This window comes from Ovis aries, chromosome 5 (genome assembly GCF_016772045.2).
Source record: "Ovis aries strain OAR_USU_Benz2616 breed Rambouillet chromosome 5, ARS-UI_Ramb_v3.0, whole genome shotgun sequence".
Classification (NCBI taxonomy): domain Eukaryota; kingdom Metazoa; phylum Chordata; class Mammalia; order Artiodactyla; family Bovidae; genus Ovis; species Ovis aries.
Genome location: NC_056058.1, coordinates 9896443 through 9914609, shown reverse-complemented (window position 1 = coordinate 9914609; position 18167 = coordinate 9896443). Strand labels below are relative to the sequence as shown.

At 49.6% G+C, this 18167-nt stretch overlaps 1 protein-coding gene and 2 long non-coding RNA genes across 5 annotated transcripts; 2 read left to right on the top strand and 1 right to left on the bottom strand.

Moving 5' to 3' along the window:
- Positions 1-98: 98 nt before the first annotated feature.
- Positions 99-5897, top strand: LOC105610499 (uncharacterized). 3 transcript variants are annotated; one of them, XR_009600812.1, is made up of 7 exons: positions 99-276; positions 625-812; positions 4029-4258; positions 4419-4578; positions 4696-4810; positions 5169-5297; positions 5464-5897. It is a non-coding gene; the product is annotated as an uncharacterized LOC105610499 (long non-coding RNA). The 3 variants fall into 3 exon arrangements; XR_001434660.4 differs by lacking the exon at positions 4419-4578; XR_006059831.2 differs by having other exon boundaries at positions 4419-4810.
- Positions 2051-13285, bottom strand: ASF1B (anti-silencing function 1B histone chaperone). The gene is made up of 4 exons (XM_004008474.4): positions 13057-13285; positions 5892-6007; positions 4160-4336; positions 2051-3267 (listed from the first exon to the last, which is right to left on the bottom strand). Exons 1-4 carry the CDS (start codon positions 13163-13165, stop codon positions 3061-3063), a joined length of 609 nt encoding a protein of 202 aa, XP_004008523.1. The 5' UTR covers positions 13166-13285; the 3' UTR covers positions 2051-3060.
- A 578-nt stretch (positions 13286-13863) lies between these two features.
- On the top strand, positions 13864-15310 carry LOC121819593 (uncharacterized). Its single transcript, XR_006059832.2, has 2 exons — positions 13864-13917; positions 14270-15310. It is a non-coding gene; the product is annotated as an uncharacterized LOC121819593 (long non-coding RNA).
- The last annotated feature ends 2857 nt before the right edge of the window (positions 15311-18167 follow it).

Here is an 18167-nt window from a genome sequence, read left to right as displayed (position 1 = left end):
AGGCTTCCGACAGGGTCCGGGGTCCGCCCAGCGAGGATACCAATTGGTGGAGGCGCGCTGTCCGGCAAGCCCCGGCAGAACGTTCAGTGTCAATCCCTGGGTGAGAGGGCGGGGCGGAGGCGCAGTCTGCTGCCCCGGCGCGCCGGCGGCCGCTGGCCGGCGGCCGCGCAGCGCTCCGAGGCCCAGGAGGCGGTCCAGGCAGGCGTTCGCCCGGCCCCGTGCGCGCCGCAGTCCCCCGCCCCCGTTCAGTGCGGCAGCGGCTGCGGGCCAGCCAAGGTTGGCGCCTCGGCCCCCCCAACCCCAGCCCCGGCGCAGCCGCTGTCCACCTGCCAAGCGGGGGAGGGGCGCGGCAGGCGCCGCGGGTCATAGGTCGTCGGGCTGCCGGCCGTCGTCATTCATAAGGCCTGGCGCAGGATAGCAGCAGCAGGGTTGGGTCCAGGATGGGACCCTGCTGGAGGAGCTTCAGGAGGATGCTGGGCTCTGGGAGTGGGGCCCTCAGTAGACACCTCTTTGCTGGGTGCCTACCCTGGCCTCATGCCAGTAAGAGCTGGCACTTGTTACATACATTACTTCGCACCACACTCCTTTCACGTAGGTATTATTATCATCATTCCCATTTTACAGATGAGGAATCTGGGGCACAGCCAGGTTGAGGATTCCCTCTGGGCAGTGCAAAAGGAACCTTATCTCCTGAAACAGAGTAGCAAGATGCCTCTTCCTTCAGCGTGCGTGCGTGCATAATTAGTCGTGTCCGACTTTGTGACCCCATGGAATGTAGCCCATCAGGCGCCTCTGTTCATGGGATTATCCAGGTAAGAATACTGGAGTGGGTTGCCATTTCCTCTGCCAGGGGAATCTTCCCAACCCAGGGACTGAACCTGCGTCTTTTGTGTGTCCTCCAAAGGCAGGCAGATCCTTTACCACCTGGAAAGCCCCTCTTCCTTCAGGGTCGCCTTTAAATACAGACAGAGTGAGGACGGTCAGTTTCCCACCGCCACGTTTGTGACATTCGGGTCTGGCTCAGTCTATGCTGGGCTGGGGGTGGGGCACTGCCTTGTACATTGTAGAGTGTTCAGCAGTATCCCGCCGCCCCCCACCCCCCTCACCATGCCAGTAGAGCCTGCTTTTCTTCTGCTACTTGTGACAGCTAAAACCATCTCTGCCATGCTGAGCCGCTTCAGTCGTGTCCATCTCTGTGCAATCTCATCGACTGGAGCCCTTCAGGCTCCTCTGTCCATGGGATCCTCCAGGCAAGAATATTGGAGTGTGTTGCCATTTCCTTCTCCAGGGGATCTTCCTAAGGGAGAGATTGAACCCTCATCTCTTAAGTCTCCTGCATTGGCAGGCAGGTTCTTTTATCACTAGTGCCACCTGCCACCAAAACCATCTCTAGACATTGTTAAATGTGCCCTGGCTGGGTGCAAAACTGCTGCCCAGTTGAAACCACTGAGGTAGAGGAAAGCCCAAACAGGAAGTGATGCCAGGGGCAGGGAACTGGATGAGCTAGCCTCCCTCAGCTTGGGGAGGCTGACTGGTCTCAGTTCTACAAGCCAGCTGGCTGCTCTGAGCCTGGACTGGTATGACCTGTACACCCCACCCAGGAGCCATCTAGACCCATGTTCCTAAGTCCACCTTCGTTTCAAGGAGAGAAGTCTGGGTTTTCCTGTGAATTATGGGGAAATGGCTCACCACTTCACCTGGGGATGTGGAGTTACAAAGTAAGTTTAAGTAAAATTTAATACACGTATTGATATGTGGGTCCTCAGAGAGCAATGCTAATTTCTTCTGGTGGGTCAAGGTCATGACAAGTCTGAACAATCACTGGTTATGCTCTATCTACAGAACAGCTGGGTTGCTTAAGTTTTGACAAAAGAATCTTCCTGGACCTCAGTCTGGAATAAAACTATGACAAGACAATAAAAAGAAGCGAGTAAGAGAGAAAGGGGCAGTCAACCTACTGGTTGAGGCAAGAGGGCCCCCCCCACTGCCCCCATCATGAGGAGAGAGAGACAAAACCGCCTCAGCCTACTGGAGACAAAAGCAGAAAGAATCTAGATGAAGTGCTTTTTATTTTCAGATCAACCAAACATTTAATATAAAAACCCTTTAATACACAAACTGCAATCACAACAGCATCCACGTAGCAGCGCGGGAACAGGGGTGAGGGTGAGGAGCATGGCAGGGGAAGGAGGGCTTTCAGGGTCCCTACTGCTCCCCTGGTCTGCACTGTGGCCTGAGAACATGAGGTCTTGGCAGAGTGCAGACCAAGGCAGCCAGAAGCAGAGGAGTCCTGACACCAATATTGAGACAGAACAGCAGGCCCCTCCAACGCACCACCGTCTCCAAGGGGCAGCCTCCAGGGAAAGCCAGATCCAGTTGGGAGGCAAGAGGAAGGTGGCTGTGACCCAAAGGAGAGTCAGCCATCTACCTCAGCATCCTGCTGATCACCTTTTTGGGAACAGAGTTTTCCAGAGGGCTGCTGAATTGAAAAGTCTTAAAAAATCATCCTGGCAAAAGGACAGAAATTGTGTCCGAGTCTATCTTCTACCAAGACTCCTGGCCTGGGACTCCAGGCAGCTGGGTGGCTCTGCTCAGATGGTTGGGAAGGGAAATGAATGGCAGAGCCTTTGGCCCAGCAGGGTTGGAGCCTTGCCAGGCATTGACCAAGAAAGCCTCAAGGCAGGCCAGGGAGGTCTGTGGGAAAAGTTTTGGGTCAGTGGCACTCCTGGGATGACGGTGGCACAATGGCCCGCAGGTGGAATATATAGTGTGTGTAGAAGAGAGAAAGGACACAAGACAGAAAGAATTAAGAACTGAAGTACCAGGTTCTTTCAGGCCTGGGCAGTAGAGGGGAGATGACCCTCTGGGCCAGGGCTAGGAAAGACCAGAAGCCCCTTCCTTCCTGGGGGCCGAGTCTGGCCTGGATATAGCTGATGGCCCCAAAGTCCTCCATGTGGCCTTCCTAATGCTCTCCGGGAGGCCTGGCTGCCCCTTCCAGATGTGCCAGGAGAGACTGGCCGTGGTCCCAGCTGGGCCCAAGTAGGGCCTGGAGTCCCACAGTTAAATGCAGTCCATGGAGTTCTCAGGGAGGAGGCCCGGGATGCAGCCAGGGAGACCCAAGCCCTTAATGGGGGTGCAGCTGAGGGGGAGACCGCAGCCCAGGGCAGAGTCCTGGTTCTCTATGGCCTCCAGCCTGTCCATGTTGTTGTCCCAGTTGATGTGGAAGCGGGTCACCCGGGGGTTTGAGGCCAAGATGTTCCGCTGGAGCTGGGGTAGGAAAAGGAACACCAACCCTCGTTAGCATGCCCTCGTGTTCTCCCAGAAAACAGTGCACTCTCAGACCCCCTCCCAAAGCCCAGGAAGAACCGACTTTGCTTATTCCATTACCATCAACAATATGCGTGCAACTCCAGGGAAGGCCTGTGTGCCACAACTTAGGGCTGGGGCCTATCTAATCTTAATTTTATCATTATTTTTTTTTCTTAATATATATATTTTATTGAAGTATAGTTGACTTACAATGTTTCAGGTGCACAGCAAGGTGACTGTTATATTATTTTTCAGATTATTTTCCATTATAGGTGATTGTAAGATACTGACTACAGTTCCCTGTGCTATATAAACCTTTGTTGTTTGTAGCATATCTATTTTTTTTAAATTGGAAATCTAGTATTCTATTCATACTAAGTCAAACAAGTGGAATAAAAATGTCATAAATTTTTTAGTTAGGCAAAAATTCATAAGTTTTCTAAAATATATACATGTATTATATACAAAAAAAGCTTTTGTGTGTGTATATATACACAAAAGCTTTTCTACTACATTTGATAAAGGCTTGAGAAAGAATATATTATTGTTTTTATTTGGCTATACCGCATGGCATGCAGGGTCTTAGTTCCCCAACTAGGGACCAAACCCATGGCCCCTGCATTGGAAGTGCAGAATCTTAACCACTGGACCATCAGGGAAGTCCTGGGGCCTATCTAATCTTGACCCTGAGGCAAAGTTCTTTCTCTCTCTTGTTCCAGGTGCTGTGAGAGCTGAGCACCACTTGAAAACCTTAATAAGTGACCTTGGCTCCCAATTCCAGGGACTCAGCTACCCCCAGGTGCAAAGGAGCCAGCCTGTCTGAAGCAGGAAGTGTGGAGAAGAGCCCCACCTGAGAGAAGTCTGGTTTCAGGGGCGGGTTCTCGCGCAGCTCGGGGCTGAGGTACTCATTGTTGACATAGTAGCCGACTCGGATGAACTCCTGTCCATGGTATGTGCAGGTGATGAGGACCACGGTCACTCCCACGGCATCGGTCTCCGGGATGAGGGATGGGTTGGGGGCGTCCGCCTGGGGAAACACATGCTGGGCTTGAGTACTGACAGGACCATCTTCCCTGGTAATATGATTCTCAAGCAATGTGTATTTACAGATTCAAAAGGGTGGTCCCTGCTCTGAGGTTTCAGTTGAGGGAGGAAGACAGAATCCATCACGCCCATGCCCACAAAGTGCCGAATGGGGTAGATGCCACCAAGGAGACGTACATGGCACCGAGGAGGAACGCAATAAGCAAGAGGGTGGTTGTTGCTTAGGTGCTTAGTTGTGTCCGACTCTTCTGCGACCCCCTGGACTGTTAGCCCGCCTGGCTCCTCTGTCCATGGGATTTCCCAGGCAAGAATGCTGGAGTGGGATGCTGTTTCCTTTTCCAGGGGATCTTCCCAACCCAGGGAACAAACTTGCATCTCCTGCATTGGTAGAGGGATTCTTTACCACTGAGCCACCTGAGAAGCAAGGTGGAGAGCGGGATAAAATGAGGCTGAAGAGGTGAGCAGGTAGCTATCAGTGAATTAAAGGCTTGGGAAAGGTTGAGGATGTTTAGCAGGAGATAGGTGTGGCATTGCTCATTCCATCTGAAAATTCGACTCTGGAGGTCAGTGCAGCTGCAATAGGAAAAGAGCTAAGTGGGAGGTGGGAGACCAGGCAGGGGGCTACAGAAGTCATCCTGGAGAGAGGGCAGTGGCTTAGACCAGGCCTTAGAGAAGGACAGAAGTGGACAGATTTCGGGGGATGTTGCTAAGGACAGAGCACAGGTGGGATCTGAGTAGTTCAGTGTGCATGCTCCTACTTGAGGCAGAACCAGGCAATCTCAGACTAAACGTGTTTTTTTTTTTTCCGTTTCTAGGCCACAGTTTCTTCGTTTTTGTTGGTAATTTTGCCTTTTAAAAGGGCCCTAAACGTGGTGCCGAGTGAGGGCTGCCGTGTTCCTAAGAGCAAGAAGGGATGTACCTTATAGAGAATACACATATGTTAGGTAAGCTCTGCTCAGGCATGAGTTATAGTCCTGTGGGCCATGTGTTCACTGTGAATAAATCCAAAATAAGGTGTCTTTAAACAGAAAAACACATAATACAAGATTATGTATTGACTGGTTGACAAAAATGTTGACTTGCAGAAACGTAACACTGTATTTCCTCTAGGGCAGGGATTCCCAACCTCCCGGATCTAATGCCTGATGATATCTGAGGTGGAGCTGATAATAGAAATAAAGGGCACAATAAATGTAACGTGCTTGGGTCCATGGAAAAACTGTCTTCCCAGAAATCAGTGCCTGGTGCCAAAAAGGTTGGCGACAGCTGCTCTACGGGCAATGGTTTGGGATTCATTAAATTCAGTGTCCACAGCAACTTTGCAGAACTCCCGTGAGTAACAAGAATCAGCTATAAATTGGTGGCTCACAGTAACAGCTATGACGTAATAGAGATGGGAGATGTCTGAACTGCCTTTGAGAGGTCAGACAGTGCTTGAGAGGATCTGAACCTGAACTTGGACCAGTGAACCATCTGTGTGCTTTTGTGTCAGAGAGGACGTTTCTAGGTGTCAGGGTCCAAGGCCGAGTCTTTCTTACCTGAAAGACGAACATGTGTCTCCCTGCCGGGACAGGGCCAACCAGCACTGAGTCTAGGATTTGATCAAACTCCTCGCTCTCAGCTGAGCCAACGTAAATGATCTTCCACTCCAGGTCTGCAAGGATACGAGGTGTTAGGAATGGAAATAATTTAACAGCAAGAAAGCTGGGAAAGGGCCTTCTCATGGTAGTTTTGCATCGGTCCTTAATACATTGCTGTGGCTAAGTCACTTCAGTCGTGTCCGACTCTGTGCGACCCCATAGATGGCAGCCCATCAGGCTCCCCTGTCCCTGGGATTCTCCAGGCAAGAACACTGGAGTGGGTTGCCATTTCCTTCTCCAATGCATGAAAGTGAAAAGTGAAAGTAAAGTCATTGAGTCGTGTCCCACTCTCAGCGACCCCATGGACTGCAGCACACCAGGCTCCTCCGTCCATGGAATTTTCCATGAGTACTGGAGTGGGGTGCCAGTGCCTTCTCCGCCTTAATACATTGGTAGATTTTAATTCTCAAGGACACCTGACATCCACTGGAGGTAACCTGCCAAGGTCTGAATCCCCATTTTGTCCTGTGACCTTGAGAAATTCTTTAACCTCGCCATACCTCAGTTTCTGCATCTGTAAAATGGGGAAAACCTGGGAGGGTTGCTGTGAATAATAAAGTCTATTAAAAAAAATTTTTTTTTTAATTTTAATAAAGAACACCTGACATCCACTGGGTACCCAGTGCCAGGCATTGCGTCGCTGGGCACCAGGGCAGGCGCGAAGCTCTATTTCCAGTGGCGAAATTTCTCCTGTGGGCCTAGCTTGGCCAGGTGACCTTGACTCTGCACCTCCAGGGCAACTCAGGCCTCTCAGAGCCTGAGGGTGAACCGTATGGCAGAGGCTGAATTAAGGGCCACGTGACAGAGGCTCGGAGACATGCTGAGGGAAGAGCAGGGAGCTGGGACAGGAGGCAGCATCCTCTTTCACACACAGGGACTGGTGCCACCTAACTGAGTAGATCCCTCGACAACTGGGGCAGGGCAGCGGGTAGCAATCTGGTTGGAGAGCCAGCCGGCAGGAGGGGGACATGAGGTCGCTGGGGGAGCTGGCCATTCCCTGGGTCCTCCAGATCCAACACCAAGTCACACCTGCTCTCGGACCTTTGAGCGACAGCAACTCAGTCCACACCGTGGCACCCTAAGGCCATCCTGAACCCCAACTCTCTGGCATCCCCTCCAGTTGGGGGACCCCCATTCCTGGCTCTCTTCTGGCCAGATAAAAGGAAAAGCACTCCGTGAGACCCCGCCCGTCAAACAAAGGAAATTCCCAGTCACTGAAGGCTCTGGCAGGGGGGCCAAGTGTATCAGGGGCAAGGTCACGCTAGTACAGGGAAATCTGGCCGGAGACCTGAAACTTATTTTAGGTTCTTTGAAATTACACAACCTACCGGCTCCAGCAGCCCGGGGAGAAGTTTCACAAGCTGTGATTTTCGCAGGAAGCACACTGTCTTATACGTTGCCCTGTTCCTTGGTCTAGTGTCCCACAAGAGCACCCAACTTTGGTGCCTTTTTAAGAAAATATTTATTTGGCTGCACCGGGTCTTAGTTGAGGCCTGTGAACTCTTTGTTGTGGCATGTGCAATCTAGTTCCCTGACCAGGGATTGAACCTGGGCCCCCTGCATTGGGAGCTCGGAGTCTTAGCCACTGGACCACCAGGGAAGTCCTTCTAAAATCACTTGGCCCTTCAGGCAGTATGGACATCACATGCGTCTAAGAGAGCTCATTCTAGGAAATGAATTGGAGTGCATTTTGCCAAAGGAACACATGTCTTCCTGAGACAGTTCCTGACTGAAATGTTATTGTTTCTGCTTCTAAAACGCACAGGTGAATTAGAAACACCTGTCGTTTGAATTTACTGTTTACTCTGAGGGAGAGGGCAGTGAATGAGGGTAGGGCTGAGAGTGGATAAGGTCACCCCCATGTCTATAAGTGGTGCTACTGGTAAAGAATCTGTCTGCCAGTGCAGGAGACGAAAGAGACCTGGGTCAGGAATATCCCCTGGAGAAGGAAATGACACCCCACTCCAGGATTCTTGCCTGAAAATTCCATGGGTCAAAGAGTCAGACATGAGCAACTGAGCACTTGTCTACAAGGGCCTGAGAAATCTCCCCCCGACTGTCATTTCAATTTTCCCAGAGGTGTTTGTGGAGGCGGGGAATGGCCTCTCATAATCCTTAGACCCCTGTTCCTTATTAATCTTATCATGTCCTAAATCTAATTTGAACCGTGGCAGTCCCTTTTTTAACTTTTATTTTTGGCTTTGCCATACAGCACGTGGGATCTTAGTTCCCCAACCGAGGATTGAACCCTGAGCCCCCCCGCATTGGAAGCTTGGCATCTCAGCCACTGGACCACCGGGGAAGTCGCAGGGCACCCAACTTCGGAAGCACAGCAATGCCGGGCCACAACTATGGGGGCCTGTCACCTGAGCTCCACGCCCTTCCTCGATACGCTGGTTTCCTGCCCTTTCACAGCTGACACCCGGCCTTCTACTCAGGGACCTTATCAGGTCTACAGGATGTGGGTGGCCATTGGACTGAACTGGGCTTCAGTCAAAGCCCATTCTCTTACTTGCAGGAAGGAGTTAAGCTTACTGATTTATTTTTGCTACAAGTAGTGACACAACCCAAAATAACACGTTTTTGGATGAACAGAAAACAAGCTAGCCCTGTTCTCACCTTTCTGACACAGTTCTATCATCTGGTGTCTTTCCTTCTGGCCGCCTTCCCCATCATCAGTGGAGTCACATATGTGCGCACTTAACTAACGTGTTGCATTATGTGCTCAGTGGCTAAGCTGTGTCCGACTCTTGTGACCCCATGGACTGTAGCCCTCCAGGCTCCTCTGTCTGTGGAATTCTCCAGGCAAGAATACTGGAGTGGGTTGCCATTTCCTCCTCCAGGAGATCTTCCCAACCCAGGATCAAACCCGAGTCTCCTGCATTGGCAGGCAGATTCCTTTACCACTGAGCCACCTGGGAAGCATGACTAACGTGCTGAGGGTGGATACAAAAGGGAAATTTTAATAGAATAGGGCCTAGTGTATGCGACTGGCACTCAGTTTTCAACGCTGTTGACAACGGAGTTCCCTGGTTGCCTAGTGGTTAGGATTTCCGTCTTCCACTGCTGTGGCCTGGTTGTCAGGGAACTGAGATCCCAAATTTGGCACGGAATGGCCCAAACCCAAAAACACCTGTTGGCAAAACCTAAACAAGCCTGTGTGGGTGCAGACTGGAAGAGAGAAACGCAGGTGGTCAGGCGAATGGGTTGAAGTGGTTCCCAGTACTCAGGTCAGAAAGAAACCAGAGAATTAACCAAGGCCGACAATACTCACTCAGGAATTAAGGAGCTGAGGGACTTCCCTGGTGGTCCAGTGGCTAAGATTCCGAGCTCCCAATGCAGCGGGCCCAGGTTCAATCCCTGGTTGGGGAACTAGACCCCACATGCTGCTAATAAGAGTTCGCATGTCACAACTAAAGAGATTCCGCATACTGTGACTAAGACTCGGGGCAGTCAAATAAATAAATAAATATTAAAAAAAAATAAGTTAAAGAGTTTATAAAATCATCTATGGAAGATGGAAGATGACTAAAACAAGGACTCTTAAGCAGAGGCATCCTGAAATGACTTCACTTTTTTGAATGAGCTGTGAGGACGTCAATCACAAACAGCACAAATTCATTCCTGCTGAATATGAATTAAGGTCGCACATGTGTAACGTATGCCTAGCCTTCTAAGTAATTCCAAGGGTAAATGGATTCCATTGTTTTGACTTTATGCCTTAACTTTATCATCTAACCACTGCACAAAATGCTCCTCCACTATGTATGAAAACAAAATCCAGACCAACGGTATGATGAAAAACATAAAAAAAATTACGGTAGTTGAACTAGCAGGAGAATCTGTTTCCTGTCCCCCCCAAAACACAAACAGGACTACCCTGGTGGCACGGTAGATAAGACTCCACCTGTAATGCAGGAGACACAGGCTCCATCCCTGGTCCAGGATGATCCCAACAGGTCTCAGGGTAACCAACTCCATGCGCCGCAACCACTGAGCCCGTGTGCCACAGCTACTGAAGTCTGCTCATCCTAGGGCCCAGGCTCCACAACAAGAGAAGCCTCCTGCAATGAGACACCCAAGCACCATGACGAAGAGTAGCTCCTGCTCCCAACTAGAGAAAGCCCAAGTGCAGCAATGAAGACCCATCGTAGCCACACACACACAAGTCCCAAACAATCAAAAAAACAACAAAACAACCCCAACCCCAACAACTTATCTAGTATGCCTTTTTCTGTTTATCACTTTCCCTTTGTTCATAATACAGTTGAACCTTGGCCTGACCACAGCGTGTTCGGTGTAGGTCAGAAAATCTGGCTCTAAGACTTGTTCAGGCAGTATCTCATGAATCTCTCAACTAAACTGGGGGAAAACACACCCAATGTATTGAATACAGACCCAGGCCTTGGACGCATCTATTTCCACATGCTGCTGAGCGGGGAGAGGGAGAGAGAGTTAAAACATTTCAGAGCCCTTGAGAAATGGCTCAGAGTTGGGGCTGGGTGTTCAGATCTTCAGTTACCAGGTAATAAGGCTGACTGAGAATTTCTCCAGAATCTAAGAGACTTCTAAAGCCAGGCCTACTCCATTTGTTTGGGAGGCAGGAGACAAATCCTTTCTGCTCTGTGGGAAGAGGCAGAAAGCATGTTGACAGGTCAGAGTGAAGCACAGCCCTACAGGTACAACCAGAGAGTGTAGACTTCCAGGCCAGAGTTGGCTTTCCAACTGGAATTCTTCTGAGCAAAAGCTTTATTGTTCAGGTATAATTAATAATAAGACCCTGTTGCCCTCTTCTGTCCTGTTTATGTCTCACTTCTAAAATAGTGGGTGCATTCTTTTCCAGTTTATAGCAAAGATAAAGAACCCTGGACTCAGAACTCAGAAACAAGACCTAGTTGTGAATAATTCTACACACCAGCTGTGTGACCTTGGAAAAATCATTTTGTTTCCATTAGAAAAATAATGACCTTGGGGAAAGAAAGAACTGTCTTTAGGGATTTCCCTGGTGGTCCAGTGGTTAAGAATCCACCTGCCAAAGCAGGGGACATGGGTTTGATCCCTGGTCCGGGAAGACCTTACATGCTGTGGAGCAACTACTCCCGAGCGCTCCAATTACTGAAGCCTGCTCACCTAGAGCCTGTGCCCCTCAACAAGAGAAGCCACCGCAGCAAGAAGTCCAATGCACCACAACGAAGAGTAGTCACTGCTCACCCCAACTAGAGAAAGCCTGAGCAAAGCACCGAAGATCTAGCTCAGCCAAAAATAAATAAATCTTAAACAAAATATAACACAAATAAAAAACAATGACCAGCAGGTTGACTTTAGACTCTCCTGATTCTATAAACAGATTAATAAAGTAACAGGGCAGTAGCTTTGCAGGAATGAAAGTACTAGATAATGACCATGCAACCATTTTTAAATGCCAGGAGCTCAAACAGGCTGATTGAAACCCGATCTCCTGCCATCTGGGAACTATGAATCCCTTGAACTATTAGCTCCTTACATCTCCTGGCTTTAAAATTAAATCTTATTCCACAGGGTCATTCTACACTTTATTTATTTATTTACACCCCGCCTTGTTCCAGAAAGGATTTAACTGGGCATATTCTATAGTTAGTCATAAGTAGAATGACTCCTTGATTTAAAAACGAGAGAAAGCAGGGAGTGATCCAATGGCCCCACCCAAGCACACATCAAAACTCTTCAACCCCATGTTAGTTGGAGAAGCCCATTTGTAGGCAAACCACCCACCAACCACTGAGAACGACTAGTTTAGCACACCCTTGCCTTCCAGATCTCTACCTCCTTAGAGGCTGCCTCTTCTCTTCTAACCACCAAGTAGAGAAGACATCTAATGGAAGTACTTCCTCCTGAAAGTGGTGCCAAGACTCGCTGAACAACCTTAGCCTTTCTGGTTTTTATAGGCCTTTACTTGAAAGGTCTTTTACTCTGTCTCCCGCCTTCTCATCTGTGAGATGAGAGCCATGTCCGCCTTTTGTCACAGGGATGAATAAGCACATCTGTGAAAGCACCTTGGAAAAGGTGCACAAAAGGCTGTGACCTCCCAGATTGAAGCCAAACATCACCATGGCTCGGCCTGGCACACCCACCCCACACCGCGCAAGTCGAGGTCAGGCCATCAAAAGTGTTGCAAGCTTTGCTGCAGTGGGTCAGCAGGAATCCAGCAGGCCAACAGCAGGAACCAGCTAACGTGTGCCTGGCCATGCCACTCCTCAGATCTGAGTGTGTTCATTGAAGCCCACAGTCAGGGAAGAGGAAGGAAGAGGAGCTGGGGAGACCAGATCATCCTCAAACACTGGAGCAGGAAGCCAGGTCATGCCTCTCTTGAGGAAGTAGAGGGTTGGGGCCAGACTAAGGAGGGAAGCCAGTTTCTAGGGTATGTGTTTTGAGGTAGGAAACAAGCTGAAGGGGGGTAGGGTGGGGTTAAGTATCAGCAGGTAGGGGATATTATGGGGAGACAAATGGGGAGATAAGGATGTGTGAGGTCTTGCCAGAGGGCGAGGATCTTCACAGGGAAAATGAGGGAGGAGGCTGCGGTTTTCATATGGGACACGGGAGGGGGCTAGAGCTTACATCTCCACAGGAAAAGAGTGAGGTGGAAGTGTCTCACCACAGGGGAGAGGGGATTGGTGGGGGAGGATTGGGTGGCTGGAATGGTAGTCTGTCCATACAGAAACAGAAGATGGGGGGTTTCTTGCTACAAGGAAGATGGGAAGGCTGAGGGTCTCTGCAGGTTAAAGAACTGAGGCTGAGGTCTCTACACAGAAAACAGATGCTCAGGAGGAACGCCCAGGAGAAAGAGGAGGATGAAGTGGTCTCCATGAGGGGAAAAGAGGAGTAACCATGGGGGTGGGGTGCGGTGGGTAGTCTCCAAGGGGCGGGGTTGGGGCTGGTGGGCGGGCTTTGGTTCAAGGGAGATCGCGGTTGGGGGAGGGGGAGGGGGAGAGGAAGTGTGTTTGGCAGGGTTGGCCTCGGGGTTGTCTGCAAAGGGAGGTCGGGGTTAGCTCAGGGGAGTGGGGTCTCCACAAGGGCCCAATCTCACCGTCTGCCAGGGCCTCATTGCACTCAAAGCTGATCTCGAACCGGAAAGGGCTGTGGAAAGGGCTCGGATTCTCCAGCACCGCCACGTTCAATACTGACACTTTAGCCATCGCCTCGTCGGGTCACGGCTGAGGCCAGAGCTGGGGCCGAGCCCGCGCCTGGGTCCTGTCGGGTCAGCGGCGAAGCTCTGCCCAAACCCGCTCCCGCCTCCTCTGACCGCGATCTGAAGTGCGTATCTAGTCCGCGCGCCTCCTTCAAATAGCCGGCTCTCACCCTACGGCCAATCACCGTCAACGCTCCACGACTGCGCGAGTGCTTCCTCAGCCAATCCTGGAGCGCCGGTCGGCGCGCGCCGAGACTCCCGAGACCAATCCGTGGAGCTCCATCTCAGGGATGAGCGAGGGAGGCGGGACCGTCTCTAGGCTTCTTTGGTGTCCGCGGGGAACCAATCCCCAGAGTCTCCGACTCGGACGTCCAGGGAGGGGTGGGCGGGGTCAGAGCGCCTGGCTCTTCTTGGCCAATCCCTAGGGTCCCCGCACCAGCGTGGTCCGCGATTAGCCCCGCCTTTCCGGGAGACTCTTCCAGCTGGGGGCAGCGCAGTCAACCGCCGAGTGGTGGCGCACAGCGCTCGCTTAAGCGGGAAGGAAGGGACGTGCTGGACTTGCAGTGATTGGCAGGCAGAAATGGGGCGGAGATAAAGCAGGTTTCCTGAGAGGTGATTGGCTGAGTTGGCTGCGGGGGCGGGAGAAGAGAAGACGCGGCCGGGGATTCGTGGAAGTGGAGCGGAAGTCGGCCGCTGACGCGGTTGAGCAGAGTGTGAAGAGAAAGGAGCAGCGTTTGCGGCATCGGCATCTGTCAGCAGGTGAGCGTTGCCGGAAGTTTCTCTAAGGGGCTCCTGGCCCCGCAGACCCGGCAGGCTGGGCGTCCGTTGTGAACGTTGTGAACGTTTAACTCACCCTTGAGCGCAGACGGTGCCGCGCTAACGCGGCGCTCTGGGGCCCGGGACCCGGTAGTCGGGCCTGGTTCGAATCAGGTTCTTACTTGAGAGCCCCTGGGGAGGTTTCAGGTGGACGGCGCTGAATGGGATTTCGAATCCGGCCTCTGCCACGCACCACCCGAGGCCTCATTTCCCTGCTCATTGAACGGGGTGATGAAATTTTACTGGCCTGACTTATGACTACATAATACATCTAGAAACTTCTTTCCACTCCCAGGCGTAGGCGGGACCACCGTCGCCCCCTGTCTGGAAGACTCGAGGGGCCGCCGCATTCCTTTAGTCCGCTTCCACGGGCGTCAACAAACCTAATCTTAAACTTTTCTATAGTAGCCACGTTACATATATATATATAAATATATTAAACTTAATGTAGTATAGCCAGAATATCATTTCAACATGTGATCGGTATTAAAAAAAAACAAACACGAACCTGAGGTATCTTTATTTTGTTACCTAGTACTAACGGTTTGAAAACCTGTGTATTTTACACGTTACACCACAGCTGTGATCCGGACGCTAGGTTTTCACCGGAAATAGTTGAGGTTTCATAAAATTTACAGTTGAAATGGAGATTCACATGCCCAAGTGTTTCCCAACATACGTTAAAATTTCCCATGAACTCAATCTCATGTCGGTGATAAATTGAAATATTAATTAATGAAAGTTAAGCGACGTGGAATGTTCTGTTTCACAGTGGCACTAGCCACACTGAGGTGCTTGTCATCCCCTGTGGCTTCCGATATTGGATAGCCAAAACCAACTTCAGCCAAACTGACCTTTTTGTTTCATAAAATCTGACATGACACCCCCCACCTCTTTTCTGGTGCCTCCTTGTTATTCAAGTCTCTGCTCAAATTTCTTCGGAGAATCCAAGAGCCCCCTGGACAACATTCAAATTCGTGGAACATAAGCCTGAACGGTACATTTCAAGCCACTAGGATTTCTTATCCATCCACCTCTGTGGCCTCGTGATGCTCAGAATATTCTCTCTCTTTTTTTTTTTTTTTTTTTGTATCTCCATCTCAAGTAGGATTGAAAGGATTCTTCCCCTCATTGAAACGATTTGGCTGCAAGAAAATTCCCATTATGATTGGCTCTGGGTTCTTGGCAGTCATTGGGCATCCTTAGGAATTTTTGTGACTTGAGAAGGTCAAATTTTCAAATTATTTCCAAATGTAATTCAATTGCTTATGCATATGAACTTTGATGAAGTTGTTATATTTTGTTTTCTAGATATTAAACATTTTACTCATTACAACTTTGTAGTTTTCTTTCTGCATTGTGGAACTTTTTTTCTTTCATTCTCAGCCCCAACCTTTTCATAGCCCCTGAAAAGTTCATCAGTCACAAGTATTATGTCTCTGTCTATAATGCCTTCTCCCTACAGCTGGCTGAATAATCTTCAGTTGTAAACTAGATCATGTCATTACTCTGCTTAAAACCTTCAAAGGCTTATCATACTTAGGATGAAACTTAAGATCTTCACTGTGGCTTAGGAGGCCCTGCACAGTGGCCTCAACTGACCTCATCTGCCAGTCTCCCTCTTGTCACCACTCCCAAGCCCTCCTGGCTTTATTTCCTGTCTTTCAACACACCAAACTTGATTCCTGCTGCCTGGCTTTGCAGTTGCTCTTCCCTCTGCCTGGAACGTGCTTCCTTTAGCTAATTGCTTGTCTGTCTCATTCTCATCATATATGGTTCACCCCAGATGTCTCTCCAAAAGAAGCCTTCTTGGACCATCCTAGTTAAAGTAGACCTTCATTTATCACAAAAGCCTGCTTATTAGGAGCACTTGCTAGAATCTGTAGATATGTTTTTTTTTTTTTGCTCCGCTGCATGGCTTGCGGAATCTCAGTTCCCTGACTGGGGATTGAACCTGGGCCACAGCAGTGAAAGCCTCAAATGCTAACCGCTAGAACACCAGGGAACTCTTGTCGTCCCTCAGTAGACTGAAAGCTGGTTGAGGACAGTGATCCCACCTGTCTCATACAGACCTCTCAGTTAGGACCTCACATGTAGAAAGTTTTCAGTAGATTGTTTTTAAAAAAGAGTAAATCCTTATAAAGGGCTTACATGGTACCTGGAATGTGAAAACTACTTCATAAACAAGAAACAGCAGTGCATAGCCATCATTTTTCTTACGTAGTATTTCAGGTGTACTCACTCAGAAGAAGAAATGCTATAACAAAGTACATTTTTACTCCTTACCCAGCTTAAGAAGTGAAACATTAGTGATGCAATTGAAAGGCCGTATATATCCCTGCCTCAAACCTATTCCTCCCCTCTTTTCAGATGTAACTACAATCTTGGATTTAGTGTTTATCTTTCTGTACATGCTTGTATATCTTTGATAGGTGTCTTCGAACTATATATAGTATTGTATGTCACGTTCTACAACTTTATGGAAATGCTGCTGCTGCAAAGTCTGGAGAAAACCAGGCAGAAGCTTCCACAAGTCCTTTCCTGGTGAAGTCACATGGGACTCCCTGAGTTCCCACAGCAGAGCTGTGACACCACGTGTGACATGTCTACCGGGAAAGCTCGGCACCTAGGGTAGCTGGGGCGGGAGGGGGCTGATCAAGTTTCAGACTTCCAGACTCCAGAAGGAAAGCAGGTGTTGGACCCAAACCGCATTGTACAGTTTAGGCACCGCGAGCCACTTGTGTCATTTAGGGAATGGTGGGAACTCTCCATTCACTTCAGTCACTTCACTCTTGTCCGTCTCTGCGACGCTATGGACTGTAGCCCCCCAGGCTCCTCTGTTCACGGGATTCCCCAGGCAAGAATATTAGAGTGGGTTGCCATGCCCGCCTCCAAGGGATCTTCCTGACCCAGGGATCAAACCTGCGTCTCCTGCACTGGCAGGCAGAGTTCTTTACCACTAGCATCACCTGGGAAGCCCTGCAGAAGATACCTGTGCGCAAAAGAGTTAACTGTATCAGGCCTGAGACCACTGTCCTTAGAAAGGCCTATTTGCAAGGTTGGCCCCGGCTGGTGTATAGGAACTTGGATTTCAGGAGAGTTCCCACCATTCCCTAAATGATACAAGTGGCTTGCGGTGCCTAAACTGTACAAACAATGTGATTTAGGTCCAACACCTGCTTTCCTTCTGGAGTCTGGAAGTTTGAAACTTGATCAGCCCCCTCCTGCCCCAGCTACCCTAGGTGCCGAGCTTTCCCGGTAGGCATGTCACACGTGTTGCCACAGCTCTGCTGTGGGAACTCAGGGAGTCCCATGTGACTTCACCAGGAAAGGACTTGTGGAAGCTTCTGCCTGGTTTTCTCCAGACTTTGCCCCATGCTCCTTTTCTCTTGGCTGATTTTGCTTTGTGTCCTTTCACAGTAAGAAATCATACCATGGGAAATTCCCTGGCAGTCCAGTCATTAGGACTCCGTGGTTCCATGGCAGAGGGCATGGTTTCAGTTCCTGGTCAGGGAACCAAAAACAAAAACCCAAACAGAATCATACCTTGAGTAGGCTAGATGCTGAATTCTATGAATCCTCTTCATGAATCATAGAAGCTAGGGGTTATCTTAGATTCCCAAAGCAGTGCCATACCAGACATACCCCATCAGGGCTGGCATTAAGGGGAGGAAAAGCAAGGGCACAACATTTAAGGAGACATACCCTCCAAGTCACACAAGTGCCAACCTGTGCTTGCATAACTCTGAAGGCAAGTGCCTCCTACAATTTTGTCGAGACACCTAGCTTGCCTCTGTTGCCAGCCCTGCCTTCTGAAACTTGCCTTTTTTTGGTCACACATAATACTTTAAAGATGTGTTTGTGACACATGTGTAGCTCCAGCCGTTTGTTTTCCCTGCTGCATAGCTGTGCTGTGTGATGCGGTAGCCATTAGCCGTGGGTGGCTTTTTTTTTTTTTTTTTTTTTGCAGTTAATCCAAATTAAATGAAAAACTTAACTCCCTGGTTACTTAGCCACACTTCATATGTTTAATAGACACCATGGCTTGTGGCTGCCACATTAGACAACTCCAATAAAGAATGCTTGCGTGATCACAGAAAGTTTTGTTGGACAGAATTTGCTTATCCATCCACCTCTTGCTTGTTATTTAAGTTGTTTCTACTTTTCTGTTTTTTCCTTAAATTTAAAAAATT